At 41.4% G+C, this 14,918-nt stretch overlaps 1 protein-coding gene across 3 annotated transcripts in view; it reads left to right on the top strand.

The window, feature by feature from the left end:
• Positions 1 to 14,918, top strand: part of prkci (protein kinase C, iota) — a 77,271-nt gene that overhangs the window by 46,215 nt on the left and 16,138 nt on the right. For all 3 annotated transcript variants that reach the window (XM_069897521.1, XM_069897522.1, XM_069897523.1), the window contains 4 exons: positions 1,468 to 1,554; positions 2,331 to 2,466; positions 4,457 to 4,544; positions 10,657 to 10,782. In XM_069897521.1, the coding sequence (XP_069753622.1) occupies positions 1,468 to 1,554; positions 2,331 to 2,466; positions 4,457 to 4,544; positions 10,657 to 10,782 (437 nt within the window). The remainder of the gene's footprint in view (positions 1 to 1,467; positions 1,555 to 2,330; positions 2,467 to 4,456; positions 4,545 to 10,656; positions 10,783 to 14,918) is intronic.

Here is a 14,918-nt window from a genome sequence, read left to right as displayed (position 1 = left end):
GACACAAGAGAAACTTGTCCGTGAACTACTCTTTGCAGACGATGCCGCTTTAGTTGCCCATTCAGAGCCAGCTCTCCAGCGTATGACGTCCTGTTTTGCGGAAACTGCCAAAATGTTTGGCCTGGAAATCAGCCTGAAGAAAACTGAGGTCCTCCATCAGCCAGCTCCCCACCATGACTACCAGCCCCTCCACATCTCCATCGGGCACACAGAACTCAAAACGGTCAACTAGTTTACCTACCTCGGCTGCACCATTTCATCTGATGCAAGGATCGACAAAGAGATAGACAACAGACTTGCCAAGGCAAATAGTGCCTTTGGAAGACTATACAAAAGAGTCTGGAAAAACAACCACCTGAAGAAACACACAAAGATCAGCGTGTACAGAGCCATTGTCATACCCACGCTCCTGTTCAGCTCCAAATCATGGGTCCTCTGCCGGTATCGCCTACGGCTCCTCGAACACTTCCATCAGCGCTATCTCCGCTCCATCCTCAACATTCATTGGAATGACTTCATCACCAACATCAAAGAACTCGAGCTGGCAGAGTCCGCAAGCATGAAATCCATGCTGCTGAAGACCCAACTGCGCTGGGTGGGTCACGTCTCCAGACTGGAGGACCATCGCCTTCCCAAGATCGTGTTATATGGCGAGCTCTCCACTGGCCACTGAGACAGAGGTGCACCAAAGAAGAGGTACAAGGACTGCTTAAAGAAATCTCTTGGTGCCTGCCACATTGACCACCGCCAGTGGGCTGATATCGCCTCCAACTGTGCATCTTGGCGCCTCACAGTTCGGCGGGCAGTAACCTCCTTTGAAGAAGACCGCAGAGCCCACCTCACTGACAAAAGACAAAGGAGGAAAAACCCAACACCCAACCCCAACCCACCAATTTTCCCTTGCAACCGCTGCAACCGTGCCTGCCTGTCCCGCATCGGACTTGTCAGTCACCAACGAGCCTGCAGCAGACGTGGACATACCCCTCCATAAATCTTCATCCGCGAAGCCAAGCCAAAGAGAGAAAGAGAAGGTTCTAGTTCGGTTCTCTTGTATCTCTTCTCTGATGGGAGTAGCTGAAAGATGCACTGTGCAGGCTGGTAGGGTTCTCAATGATTTTGCAATCCTGGTAGATCATGTTGATGGGGAGATGGGTGGGGGAGGAGGGAAACCTCTGCAGACCTTGACACACATGGTGAAGTTGGTTGTCCAGAGAGTGCCATCATGATTAATGACCAAAATCTCTTTCAGAGGAGCAGAAGATGCCTGGCTTCTCTTGTAATGTCAGCTGCCAGCTTCTGCATGGTCTCAGAGAACTTGCCTCAAGGGCAGGACCCTCCCCCCCCCCCCCCCAAGATGACTGGAGGTCTTTCTATGAGTGGAAGAAGCCACATCTTTATATTTTTTTTAAAAAGTATATTAAAAAGTCGTTACTGGTTCAATATTTCATTTAACTTATTTGCTTTCAGGTTGTTTTTTGTCATAGAATATGTGAATGGTGGCGATCTGATGTTTCACATGCAGAGACAGCGGAAGCTTCCAGAAGAACATGCCAGGTAGGTAGATCAACTAGGTTCATTCCTTCACTCCTGAACAAGGGCTCAGGCCCAAAATGTCGACTACCTTTTGCTTTCATAAGCCTATTTTTGCTTTTACCTGTCAAATGACTTAGGCCCGAAACATTGGGCCTGTGGATCCTGCCTGGCCTTTTGAGATTCTCCAGCACTTTTTGTGCTGCAGATCAATTCGATTGATGATCTTTTTTAAGTTTTCAGTCAAAATATGGGTGCAGTGAAATCACCAGCATCGGACGTCTTGAGAGTTATTCAGTGTATAATTAAATGGTTGTGCACATATCAGGGCAACTCCTGAAGCGTCCTAGGGTTATGCTAACTTCTGTTCACTTGGTTTAATGTCTGTTCATCAGATGTCGTATTTCATTGAGAGAGGGATGTCTGGACTTGCTGTGTTAATGGCTTGTACAGATCATGGTAACTGATATAGGTTAAGTGTGGTTGTGCGTGAATTGGATTAGAAAATCTATAAACCTCTCATACAGAAATGTGGACCTTTCTGCCTCTGCCCCCTCTTCCCTTTTGGGTGTTTTCACTTCTCTCTTGACCTCCCCTTCCCTGTCTAAAGTTCTTTACTGTTTGGAGGCCTGTGGCAGAGTGTAGCTATTTCAACACGTTTCCAGGGAGAGGGGAACATTGGAACTGCTGCAAAATTGGATTCTGCTTGGTTTTGAAACTTTAAGATTGCATAAATGAAATTGACATCTGTTTGGATGTTTTAATTTCTCTTGTCTAAACTTCTTTTCTCATTGTGACAGATTTTACTCTTCGGAGATTAGTTTGGCATTAAACTACCTTCATGAACATGGGATAATTTACAGAGATTTAAAACTTGACAATGTCCTGCTGGATTCTGAAGGACACATTAAACTCACAGACTATGGGATGTGTAAGGTAAGATTGGACCATCCTGAGAGTATAAGCAGACGTCTCCATCAGCAACTCCACTAAGTTTGACCCTCAGTGTGAATTTTGCCAACAAAATTAGTAGGGACATTTCAAAGGCTCTTGGTCAGGCATATGGAGGCAAAAAAAAGGTTATGGATTGAAGCAGGGAAGGTTTAGATTGTTGAGTAGGTTTTTACCATTCGGCACTGAGGGACCTGTAATGTGCTGTCATGTTCTATAACGTGTATAAGCAGATGCTAAACAAATCAACTTGCAGTTCAAACCCAGAATAAAATTGATGATAATTCTTGAATTCCTCCTACAGAGATTTCAGCTTTTAACTCTGATATAAATCCCCTGGGCTATAATGATATTGTTCAAATTCTTTGCCAGGTTATTCAAAAACAATAAGGTGATTCTTTAGGAAATTTGGAGGACTTCAATCCAGTTGATTATGTAGCCTTTTCCTTCCCTTCTGTAATGGATGTTCAAAGTTCAGATTTATTGTCAGAGTAGATACATGACATCACATACAATCAGGAGATTCTTTTTCTTGTGGGCCAGGCAGAATTCCTACTTATCGGTAAATGTAATCTGTACTCGAAGAAAGATATGTATACAAAAGAGAGAAATGTAAACAAAGAAAGAATTAGAGGATTTGCTAGTTGAACCCTGTGCCTCACATAACTTGAAAGGGATGTGTAAGATTGACCTTTTTCCTGAGAGCAAATTAATAATTTAAGTGGTGATTGATGTGTTTACAATGTCTTCATTGATCAAAATTTCAGTCTTCAGTTTACCAAGAATTATCATAGCAGCAGGTCACAGTTTGAAGGTATATTGCTGTCTCCACATTTGTCAGGATCCATTGCTCCCAGTGCTTTAAGGTCAGAAATGGACAAATAAGTTTCTATTGCATAACATCTGGCTCAATGGCTCATTGCAGTGGACACACATAAACAATACCAGCTCCTTCTCGTTCACTGTTGGCCCTGAGCATTTCACTCTTCCGCCATTTTGATGAACCGATTTAGTTTTTCAGATTTTTCTTATTTTTTTAATAGGAGACTGTTCAATCTTTGCTGGCTCTCAGAACATTCCCAAGCATCTCATCACCCCGGCAAATATCCCTCTCTCACGTGCACATCAACTCCAATGCCACCCAGCCTAATTCTCCCACCACTCCCCTGCACAAGGGGCAGTTTTACCCCTGTGCATCAGAGCATTTGAGAGAAAATGGCACTGACTGCTGCACCACTGTAGTACATCATCCTGGGGCCTGGAAGTTGCACCATACAGTACATTAGCCTGGAAGCTGCTGTCGATTCACAGCAAATGTTGGTCTTCTGGGTAACTAGAGATGGCTCTTTTAATAATCAATGATCCATTGCAATTGATATGAATTGTTCCATCTCCTTGTCCTCTGTTTGATCCAGGTAAATTTACTGGCAATTTCACAAAGCATTCTTTATGGTGACTGTTCTTTTCAATTTTTGCCAGAGCTAAGTCTTTATCTTTCTTATTTTTCTTTTATTTTAACTCATTTCTTAGCACTTTACAATAATTATCTGCATTGACTTCTGTATTTATTGCAAGCAAATGTTCCTCCAAAACTAAATGTTTCATGCACTTCCACTATTTTAGTTAACATTCAATACAATGGATAGTAAGATGAGCAAAATGTGGTTAAATGTACAGGACCAGCAAGATTAAATCTCCTTGAGACTTTTAAGGTACTGAGTTTCCAGATACTGTATGCTGTGTTCTGATACCAATTATTACATCCAATGTCCACTCTCTTTTGCTTCTCTTTCTCTGACTGTAAGAGGCGCTTCAGGCAATTTCAGCCAATGGTGGATCTGCCTGCATTACAGCAGACTAAAGGCAGCTTTTTATTACATGACAATAAATTGAACCTTGAATAATAAAATATCTTTAATAGAAAAAGATGTTGGTGAAATACAGTATTCACTTCGGTTCCTGACTTTATTTGTAGGAAGGTTTACGGCCTGGAGATACAACCAGCACATTCTGTGGCACGCCCAATTATATCGCTCCTGAGATCCTGAGAGGCGAGGATTATGGTAATTTTGTTTGGATGCTTCCTTATTCTAATGAGCAATTTATTAAAAATCATTTTATTTGGAAAATCATAATTCCCAGAAGGAGTGGTAGTAGTTTGTGGGTGAAAGATTTGTGGGAGTATTTTTCTCTTCTCTTTGGCTTGGCTTCGCGGACGAAGATTTATGTCCACGTCTGCTGCAGGCTCGTTGGTGTTGGTTTTGTCAGTGAGGTATTTTTAATGTACATTGAAAGCCATAAGTGACCAGTCAGGAGTTTTGGTCAAGAAGTCAACCATGTGATCAAATTTCCAGTCATGGGAGAGACTGGACGAGAAGGCATACTCCAATTAAAAGGATATCCCTTTTGAAAGGATGAGGAAAGATTTCAATGAGTGAGTGGTAAATTTAGATTTTTTTATTACAGACAGCTCTGGGAGCAAAGCCATTGGGTAGATTTAAAGCAGACATAGGTTTTTTGATTAGTGAGGGTATCAAAGGTAATGGGAGAAGGCAGAAGAATGCAGTTAAGAGGAAAAAATGCATCAGCCATGATTTGAATAGTGAACAAGGATATTGGCCTAATTCAGTTTTTGTGGTCTAAGGAGCTGATGTGACTGTTGTTTTAATGTACTTGGTTTCTATTGCCACTAAGCCAATTATTAGGGTCTCGTGTGACATCTCAACACTATTTTGCAACAAAAATTAAAGCACAGCACCACTTAAGGGGACAATGTGCTAATTTTAAAAGAGAAAACTATTCTTCATTCAGTTCATTTGTTAGAGGGAATGCTCCTACACCAGTATTAATTGTATGCCATTTATCCTCTATTTCGTCAATCAGTACACCACAATTTCTTAGCAATTGGCTAATTAGGTTTCAGTATGACTCCTTCCAAACCCACGAAGGTAGCATTTACTCATTGATCCTTCTATTTTACTTTTTTTCTCATAGTCCAATGTGCTAATTTATATTTATTAAGACCATAAGACAAAGGAGCAGAAATAGGCAATTTAGTCCATTGAGTCTGCCCCGTCTTTCAACCATGAGGTGATCCATTTTCGCACTCAACCCCACTGCCCGGCCTTCTCCCCATAACCTTTGATACTCTGGCTAATCAGAGAGCTATCAATCTCTGTCTCAAATACACCTAACAAACTGGCCTCTACACCTGCCTGCTCGTGATAGTAAATTCCAGAGGTTCACTGCTCTTTGGCTAAAGAAATTCCTCCACACCTCTGTTCCAAGTGGGCACCCTTCAATCTTGAAGTTTTGTGCTCTTGTTCAAGACTCTCCCACTCTGGGGAAACAATTTACTCTGCCCATGCTTTTCAATATTTGAAATTTCAATGAGATTCTTCGCACCCTCCATTCCAATCCATCCAGACCAAGACCCATCAAAAGTTCCTCATATGTTGCCCTTTCACTCTGAATCATTCTTGTGAACATCTTCTGAACCCTATCTAACTCCAGCACATCCTCTCTTAAATGAGGGGCCAAAAACTGCTCACAAAACTCTGAGGTCTCAGTCGACCTTTTCATGGTGGGAAAAAAGGTGGATATTATCCACCTCTACCTCGCTCCACTTACCTCCATGAAGGCGGTGTGTCCGCATTCGATGCACCTCAAGTGATCCTCCCCAACCCTAGTGTCAGGGCTGAGGTGAAGGCCTACTAGGGATCTATGAATGGGGAACTATTTGGAGTGGCTTTAAAGGGGTGGGCTGATGACATCATCAGCCTGCGAGCCAGGAGCCACCACCTAACTGCTGCTGGGCACAGATAGCCTAGCGGTAGTGGTGTCCTAATCAGCCTTCCCCCACCGCCACTGCTCAGCACCCACCCCCCACCCCCCACCCACCCACCCCCACCCCCACCCCCCCCAAACTCTGGCCAAACACCAGCAGCCTGATCCAGACCAAACACCGGTTCATTTCATTCATGGCCTCTTGGCAGCCTGCTTCACTGAGCAGACACGTGTAAGTGTAATTTCTTGTTGCTGGTGGCGACCCATCTTGCGTGTTGAACAACCTTGGCATTTCAGGACTGTTTGACATTTTGCTGAGTAATGGCCAACTTCATTTCCCATAATCCCCCACGCAGTTGGAACCATTGCTTGACAGAGCGGTTCCAGCTGTGTGGGGGATCATGGGTAACAAAGTTGGCCATTGCTTGGTGTGTATGTATGGCAGCTGGCACCAGTAATCATGCTTCCTGAACACCGCATCAATGCCCCAGCCACCTCCAGGCTGAACGGGGACATTGGTCAGGCTTTTCTGCACCTATATGAAGAGCTACCTTTTCATTCGGCTTTTAGCATGCAGAGGCCAACTATGAAAAGACCGAGTGCCTCAACATTACATCCCTATTCCTCCTGAAATGTACGCCAGCCTGCAAGTTTACCTTTTTTTTTTTTTTTTTTTTTTTTTTTTTTTTTTTTTTTTTTTTAAATTTTTTATTTTTCACACCATAAATCACAATAGCCATGATATACACTTTTTCTTTTCCACACATTTACAGTGACTTTTTCTCCCTCCCCCCTCCCTCCTCCCAAGCCACCCCCCCATCCCTCCCCCCTCTCATCCATTTTAGTTATACAATCTAGGTTGCGTTAATTCAGTTAGACAATGTTGTCATTCAACAAAAATACACCAGAAATTCTACTGAGTCCATTTTTTTCTTCTCTTCTCCTTCCATCAACTTAGGTAATGTTTGTTCCCGGTAGGTTTTCGCTATTGTATTTAATGTAAGGCTCCCATACTTGTTCGAATATTTCGATATTATTTCTTAAACTATATGTTATTTTTTCTAATGGAATACATTTATTCATTTCTATATACCATTGTTGTATTTTCAAATTATCTTCCAATTTCCAGGTTGACATAATACATTTTTTTGCTACAGCTAGGGCTATCTTAACAAATCTTTTTTGTGCATCCTCCAAGTCAATTCCAAATTCTTTATTTTTTATGTTACTTAGGAGAAAGATCTCTGGATTCTTTGGTATATTGTTTTCTGTTATTTTATTTAATATCTGATTGAGATCATCCCAAAATTTTTCTACTCTCTCACATGTCCAGATTGCATGAATTGTTGTTCCCCTTTCTTTTTTACATCGAAAACATCTATCAGATACTGTTGGGTCCCATTTATTTAACTTTTGCGGTGTGATGTATAGTCTGTGTAACCAATTATATTGTATCATACGCAGCCTCGTATTTATTGTATTTCTCATCGTTCCAGAGCATAACTTCTCCCATGTTTCCTTTTTTATCTTTATATTTAAATCTTGTTCCCATTTTTGTTTAGTTTTACCATTTGTTTCCTCATTTTCCTTTTCTTGCAGTTTAATATACATATTTTTTATAAATCTTTTGATTAACATTGTATCTGTAATCACATATTCAAGGTTACTTCCCTCTGGTAAACTCAAGTTGCTTCCTAATTTATCTTTCAAGTAGGATCTCAGTTGGTAATATGCCAGCGCTGTATCTCCCGTTATATTGTACTTATCTCTCATTTGTTCAAAGGATAAGAATCTACTTCCTGAAAAACAATTTTCTATTCTTTTAATCCCTTTTTTTTCCCATTTTCTAAAGGCAAGGTTGTCTATTGTAAAAGGGAGTAGCTTATTTTGCGTCAATATTAGTTTTGGTATTTGGTAATTTATTTTATTTCTTTCTACATGTATCTTCTTCCATATATTGAGGAGATGGTGTAATACTGGAGAAGTTCTATGTTGTACCAATTTTTCGTCCCATTTATATAATATGTGTTCAGGTATCTTTTCCCCTATTTTATCTAATTCTAGTCTCGTCCAGTCTGGTTTTTCCCTTGTTTGATAAAAATCTGATAGGTACCTTAATTGTGCGGCTCTATAATAATTTTTGAAGTTTGGCAATTGTAAGCCTCCTTGTTTATACCATTCTGTTAATTTGTCTAGTGCTATCCTCGGTTTCCCCCCTCTCCATAAAAATCTCCTTATTATTTTCTTTAACTCTTTGAAGAATTTTTCTGTCAGTTGTATTGGCAATGCCTGAAATAAGTATAGTATCCTTGGAAAAATGTTCATTTTAATACAGTTTATCCTTCCTATCAGTGTTAGTGGTAGCTCTTTCCAATGCTCTAAATCGTCCTGTAGTTTTTTCATTAGTGGATTGTAATTGAGTTTATATAATTGGCCTAGATTTTTGTTTATTTGCACACCTAGGTATCTTATTGCCTGCGTTTGCCATCTGAATGGGGATTCCTCCTTAAATTTTGAGAAATCCGCGTTATTCATAGGCATTGCTTCACTTTTATTTACGTTTATCTTGTATCCCGACACTTCTCCATATTCCTTCAATTTCTTATATAGTTCTTTTATTGATAGTTCTGGTTCTGTTAAGTACACTATCACATCATCCGCAAACAGACTGATTTTATATTAGCCTGCAAGTTTACCTTCAGGCTATCCTGAAATGAGTATTTGCAGATGGTACAAGCAAGAATCTCATTACATCTGTAAATTTTACTTTGTATATCTGACAAGAAACTCTCATCAGTGAGTTTAAATTTGTAATCGGGAGGTGGAGTATCAAGCAGAATCCAAAAAAGTCAGCCCCAGCTAACCTCTGATGGCTGTTCTCCACAAAAAACTAACCGTTAATCTACCTGCCTCTCCTCTTTCGCAGATTGTTTATTTTTTTACGACGGCTTATCCTATTTTTAAAACATTTACCTGGTGTGCAAGGTTGAGAAGTAATCGGAAGATCAATGCCAGATTTTTTTTTTAAATTATTCAATAGGCATGAATCTGGGTGTGAATTATGATCTGGAGTGCACTGCCTGAAAAGATAGTGGAAGGAGATTCAAAGGTATCTCACAAAGTGAGACTTGCTAGGTACTTGAAACAGTTAGAAGGCTCTCTACCAGGCATTCTCACTCTTTTTTTTGGCTGGGGTCTCTTCAGGACTGCTCAAAGTTATAGGTGCAACTGAAAAGCAGTTATTTAGTTGTTTAAAAAAAAACATTAAAAGATTTCATGATTTCAGTCCATGTTTCTTTCTCCCCCCCCCCCCCCAACTTAAATATGCTGTAGCCCCTAAGGCGTGGGGTTGGGGTTGTACGGCCCCATTGTAAATGGCTGCTTGAGAGAAAGAACAAGAGGTGGACCCTTTTGGATGGATCATTCATCCAGGTTGAATGAGTTCAGTGTCTCCTTTGTGTAATTCCATTTTCCATGTTGTGGTGTTTGAACATGTTTATTAAATACACGAATTGACTCATTTCTGACTAGTTATTACTTTAAAGTTGCTTAACTTGGGGTACTGCGATTAAGAACTCGGGTAGTAATTTTGGGTCTTTAACTGAGTTAGATGCAATGTTGGTTAAATGTCCTCGCTAAATATTGCGGCATCGTTTATGGTTTTTTTTAATCTATATATGCTGTTGAATATTTTTCTTAAAATTAATAGGTGACACTGTTGCGTCCATTTAAAATCAAGTACCTGTATAAATTTAAATTGGCTTCTCGTAGTTTGATGTCGTCTTGTTCTTAATGCATGCTTACAATACTCGTTTAGTCATTGTAAAAATGAATCACCTAACCTGTTTGGCAATTAACTGCTGGGGTTTGTGAACATTGCTCAATTCATCATACACACTACCCTCCCCTCCATCCATTCTATTTGTAGCTCCTGTCAGCTTGATATAGCTGGTTCAAAGTTTGATCCCATGAGTCAAAAAAAATGGGAAATAGTTCTTATAAATTTTGGAATAAGTTGATTATTATTTGTGAAAATAAACTTGTTTTGTTGGAAGGAGAGATTGGAGGAAAAAAATTGCCTTGACACTTTCATCAAACATGTCCCTAATTAAATATCACCGAAATCTTGGATGAATTTGATCCAGTTCATTCAACTGTTATCAGTTCAGTGCTGGGTTTCTTGGGGAAATGACAAACAGCAGTCACTATTCATTATCCATCTCTTCATGGCCAGATGGAGCATAATATTGGCAGAGAGTTTTATTTGACAGACTATTCAGAAAAAGGGGCAGGAGGAGATGCCAGAATAAAATTTCACAGCACTAATTATTTTTCCAATATTGAGACCTTGTACTTTATTTAAATAACAATCGTCTGTTTGATTTCCAGGTTTCAGTGTGGATTGGTGGGCTCTGGGCGTGTTGATGTTTGAAATGATGGCAGGGCGATCGCCGTTTGATATTGTCGGGAGTTCAGATAATCCAGACCAGAACACTGAGGATTACCTTTTCCAAGGTGCAGCTCGACTCTTTTCTCCTTGTAATTTTTCACTTTAGCTTGAGCAACAAGAGAAACTTGGATCCAGTAGAGGGTGCTGTTTATAAACTGAATATTTGCATATTGGTTTGGCCTGTGTGAAATAACCTTTAAACTAGTTTCTCAGGCTGTGATAATGAGCACACAGAAGGGGGAGGAACAAAGGGGAATTCGCTTGGATGCAAATCAATGATGAGGGAAAGTACACTTCATTGTTCAAAAGCAAGAAACCATGTCATAGAATGTAAAACAGTACAGCACAGAAACACAGTAAGACTGCTGCTTGCACGTACCAATAATACATATCCATTTATTCCCTATGCATTCATGTGTCCGTTGAGAACTTTTGCATGTGCTTGACCCTACCTCAATCTTCCTCATCCCTTCAATTCTTGTCCTCTGGAGGTTGTTATTTTTACCCTGGAGAAAAAGATTGTGATTGTCTACCCGACCATGACTTTCATAATTTCATAAACTTCTCTCAGGTCTCCCTTCAGACCCTGCTGTGAGAAGAACCCCAAGTTTGTCCAACGCCACGTTCCCCCATTCCCCCCCCCAAGCACATACTTGTTGTGGATTCACGCCCCCGCGGTTTTTGCATAAAGCCTGTCCCCACTGATAATTCACCAGAGGCCACACTTGGGGGTCCAGACAAGCCTGTTCAAGTTGCATGCCTATGCAAGTTTGGGGGCATCTGATGGGCACCTTTCAATCAGCCAGCATTGATAAACTCCCGAAACAGGCCGACAATGTAATAGACACAAAACAAGAAAGTCTGAAGTAAAAACACAATGCTGGAGAAACTCAGCTGATCAGTGTACTTTTTAGTAAAGATAATGATACATAACCAAGGTTTCAGGCTTGCCCTTCAAGGTAGGAGCAAAATGTATGCAGGTGCCCTGAATAGAATGGTGGGGGTAGAGGGGCATGGGGAGGAGCAGAGTTCTAAAGGCAGGAGGTAATAGGTGGATCAAGGAGGGTGAATTACATTTCTCAGCACATTTGCTCTGTCCGTATCAGTAACAGGGATCTCCCAGTGGCCAACTACTCAATTCTGCACCCCAGTTCCATGTTCACATGACTGTCCATGGCCTTGTACTATCCCATCAAGTAAATTGAAGGAACACCCTTGGTTTTCTATCTGGACGTTCTCCAACCGGATGGTATCTCAGTTCTCCCTCTGTTCTCTTTCCCTTTGTCTTCTTTCCTCCAGCTCTCCGCCCCCTTCCCTCTCCATTCACAGAGCAAATCCCCCCCTCCCCCTGCTTAGTAGTGTGCCTTTCTTTCCTTATCCATCTGTCACCACCTGCCTTTGAGACTGTGGTCCTTCCCCCTGCACCCCCCCCCCCCGCCATCATTTTGTTCAGCACTTGTCTATATTTTGCTCATACATTGATGAAGGGATCAAGCCCGAAACGTTGGTTATGTCTCTTTATCTTTGCTGTATAAAATACACTGTTTCTCCAGCATTGTGTTTATATGACATTGTCAACAACTATAAAGCCAAAAAAGAGAGCTGGAAGAACACATTGTAGTGTTCAAAGCCAAGCGGAACTATCCCCGTTTCCCAGTCAACTCAAATCCTGTGGGTCGGCAGGGCAGAGGTGGCACCCAATGTATTTGCTGGAAACATTGGATATATGGTGCAGATGTCTGGTAGTGCCAACTCTTTGCTCCTTCCGGGAAATGACGAGGCCCAGCAGTGGGCAAACCAGCTGTCATCTTTTCCTCAACTACTGTCTCGCTGATAATATCTCATCAATGCAGGTACAAAGATACCTGGTTCCTCCCACTTCCCAAGAGTGCCACAGCCCTAACACTAGATATGTTCTTGCCGCCGCAAATAATTTGAGTATCTGGACATTTGGCCAGAGGTTAATCACGCTCAGTTTCAGCCTCCAGAAAGCTTTTCAGTGAATTTTCACCGTAACAAACGTTTCAAAACCCATCATCACCCACAACTGTGTGGCCAAACACAATTTCAGTACCATCTATAAGTATGCTGATGGCACCACAGTTGTCCGCAGAATTCCAAACTGCAGCGAGAAAGCATACAAGAGGGAAATGGATCAGCTTGTGAAATTGTGTAATGACAACAACCTTGCACTCAACGTCAGCAAAACCAAGGAGGCGATTGTGGACTTCAGGAGGAAGTTTGGGGAACACGACCCAGTCCTCATTGAGGGCTCAGTAGTGGAAAGGGTAAGAACTTAAAATTCCTGGATGTGAACATCTCTGAGGATCTGTCCTGGAGCCTCCGTGTTGATGCAATCACAAAGAAGATTCACCAGTGGCTACTTTGTGAGGTGTCTGAGGAGATTCCGTATGTCACTGAAGACTTGTAAACTTCTACAGCTGTACTGTGGAGAGCACTCAAGCTGGTTGCATCACTTCCTAGTATAGAGGCACCAGCTCTCAGGACAAGAATGAACTCCAGAGGGTTGTTAACTCGGCCTGAGATATCACAGGCACCAGACTTCACTCCATTGATGAGGCAGTATCTTAAAAAAAAAATAGCCTCTATCCTCAAAGAGCCTCTTCACTCTGTTACAGGAGACTAAAGACGAGCACTCAGTGGCACAGGGACAGTTTCTTACCCTCTGCCTTGAATAATCAATGAACCAAAGACACTGCCTTACTTTTCATGCACCATTATTTTTACTTTTTATAGTAATGTTGTAAGATGGTTATAATATGAATGTTTGCCCTGTGACGCTGCCACAAAACACAGAATTTCATTACATGTTAATGACAATAAATTCTGATTCTAAATCTGGAATGGAAAGAAGTGCCTCTCCATCCTGAGGGACTGTCTGAGAAGAAAGTCCTTTATCTTTTACTTTAAAAGATGGAAATGTCTTTAGTTTTGTAGATTGTTCCTACAGCAAAGCTAGTCCCTACTCTTTCATATCTGTGCGAATGTACCTTTCAACTTGACTGTTAGAAACTTCCATCCCTTATTCATGAATCCAGGTAACAGAATTGTCACAGTCATAGAATATAATTCCCTCTGAGAATTCATTTAGTCCCACTGATAATATCCCTTTCCTGTCAAGTCAGAGATCTGCAGTTCACTGACTGAAAGGTTGTTTGAAATTAAAATGATTCACTTTTCTCCCACTATCACAACCTTTGTTCCCCCATTGAGAAGAAACCGAGGAGACTACCTGATAGGACAATGACCAGGCAAGGGGCTCAGCGGCAGAGGGACCCACCCAGGTTCCAGGCAACTTGCAGTCAGGTGACCTGCGCAAGCCGCAGGCTGCTGGAGACTGACTCGTGGGAACCAGGTATTGGAGCCAGTATTCGAGAAGGTGCTGAGGGCATAAAGAGTCTCATTGCTGAAGGCTTCTTCATCATGTCAGAGGTTTGAATCTGGAGCTTGGGTTGCAGATGAATCGAGCCAGGATCTGTGTGGCCGCAGGAGAATTCACGGACACTTAATGACTCTGAAGGGATTCTCTTTTGTTTCTCTTTCACTCATGCCGTAAGGACCGCTGGGTGACACTGACGATGACTCTTCGCCTTCCTTACAGCAGGCAGAATGCAATTTTGTGTAATATTCTGTACTATTAGATGACAATAAGGAATTCTTGAATCATTTATACTTCTTGAGTTGAGAAGAACGGAACTCAGTTGTGCACCAGAGCTGGACTTGATAGCCTGAACTAAACAGTTCTTGAGTGTTGCTGGTACCCTCCGGCAGTTTTTCAACAAGGACAAGGTGGGGTTTTTTTGACCCTTAAATTGTAACCTAACTTTCACTTCAACCTGGATAAGAAATAATGTAAGAAAATGGAATTGGGCTGTAATGTGCTCAAATTGTGGTGAATAATGGTGCTAATTATGACATGCTCACTGGATTCTCATCTGTTTGTACGATTATTCTGCATTATTCCTGGAGCAAAACCTGGTCTAAATTCAGCGGTTCCCTTTTCTCCTAACCTAATTTTTTATTTCTTGGCTCAATCAGAAACAGAATTTTGATTGCATCATGCAAAGTTCTGATTCTTTTGTCTAACTGCTGTTTGGTAGCGCCCTGTCATGAAGACAAAATGTAAATATTTGCATTGGACAAAACTGATGTTTCAGTGAGACCACACCAGTGTTTTCAA

This window comes from Narcine bancroftii, chromosome 9 (assembly GCF_036971445.1).
Source record: "Narcine bancroftii isolate sNarBan1 chromosome 9, sNarBan1.hap1, whole genome shotgun sequence".
Classification (NCBI taxonomy): Eukaryota; Metazoa; Chordata; class Chondrichthyes; order Torpediniformes; family Narcinidae; genus Narcine; species Narcine bancroftii.
This window is presented reverse-complemented; position numbering and strand designations above follow the sequence as displayed.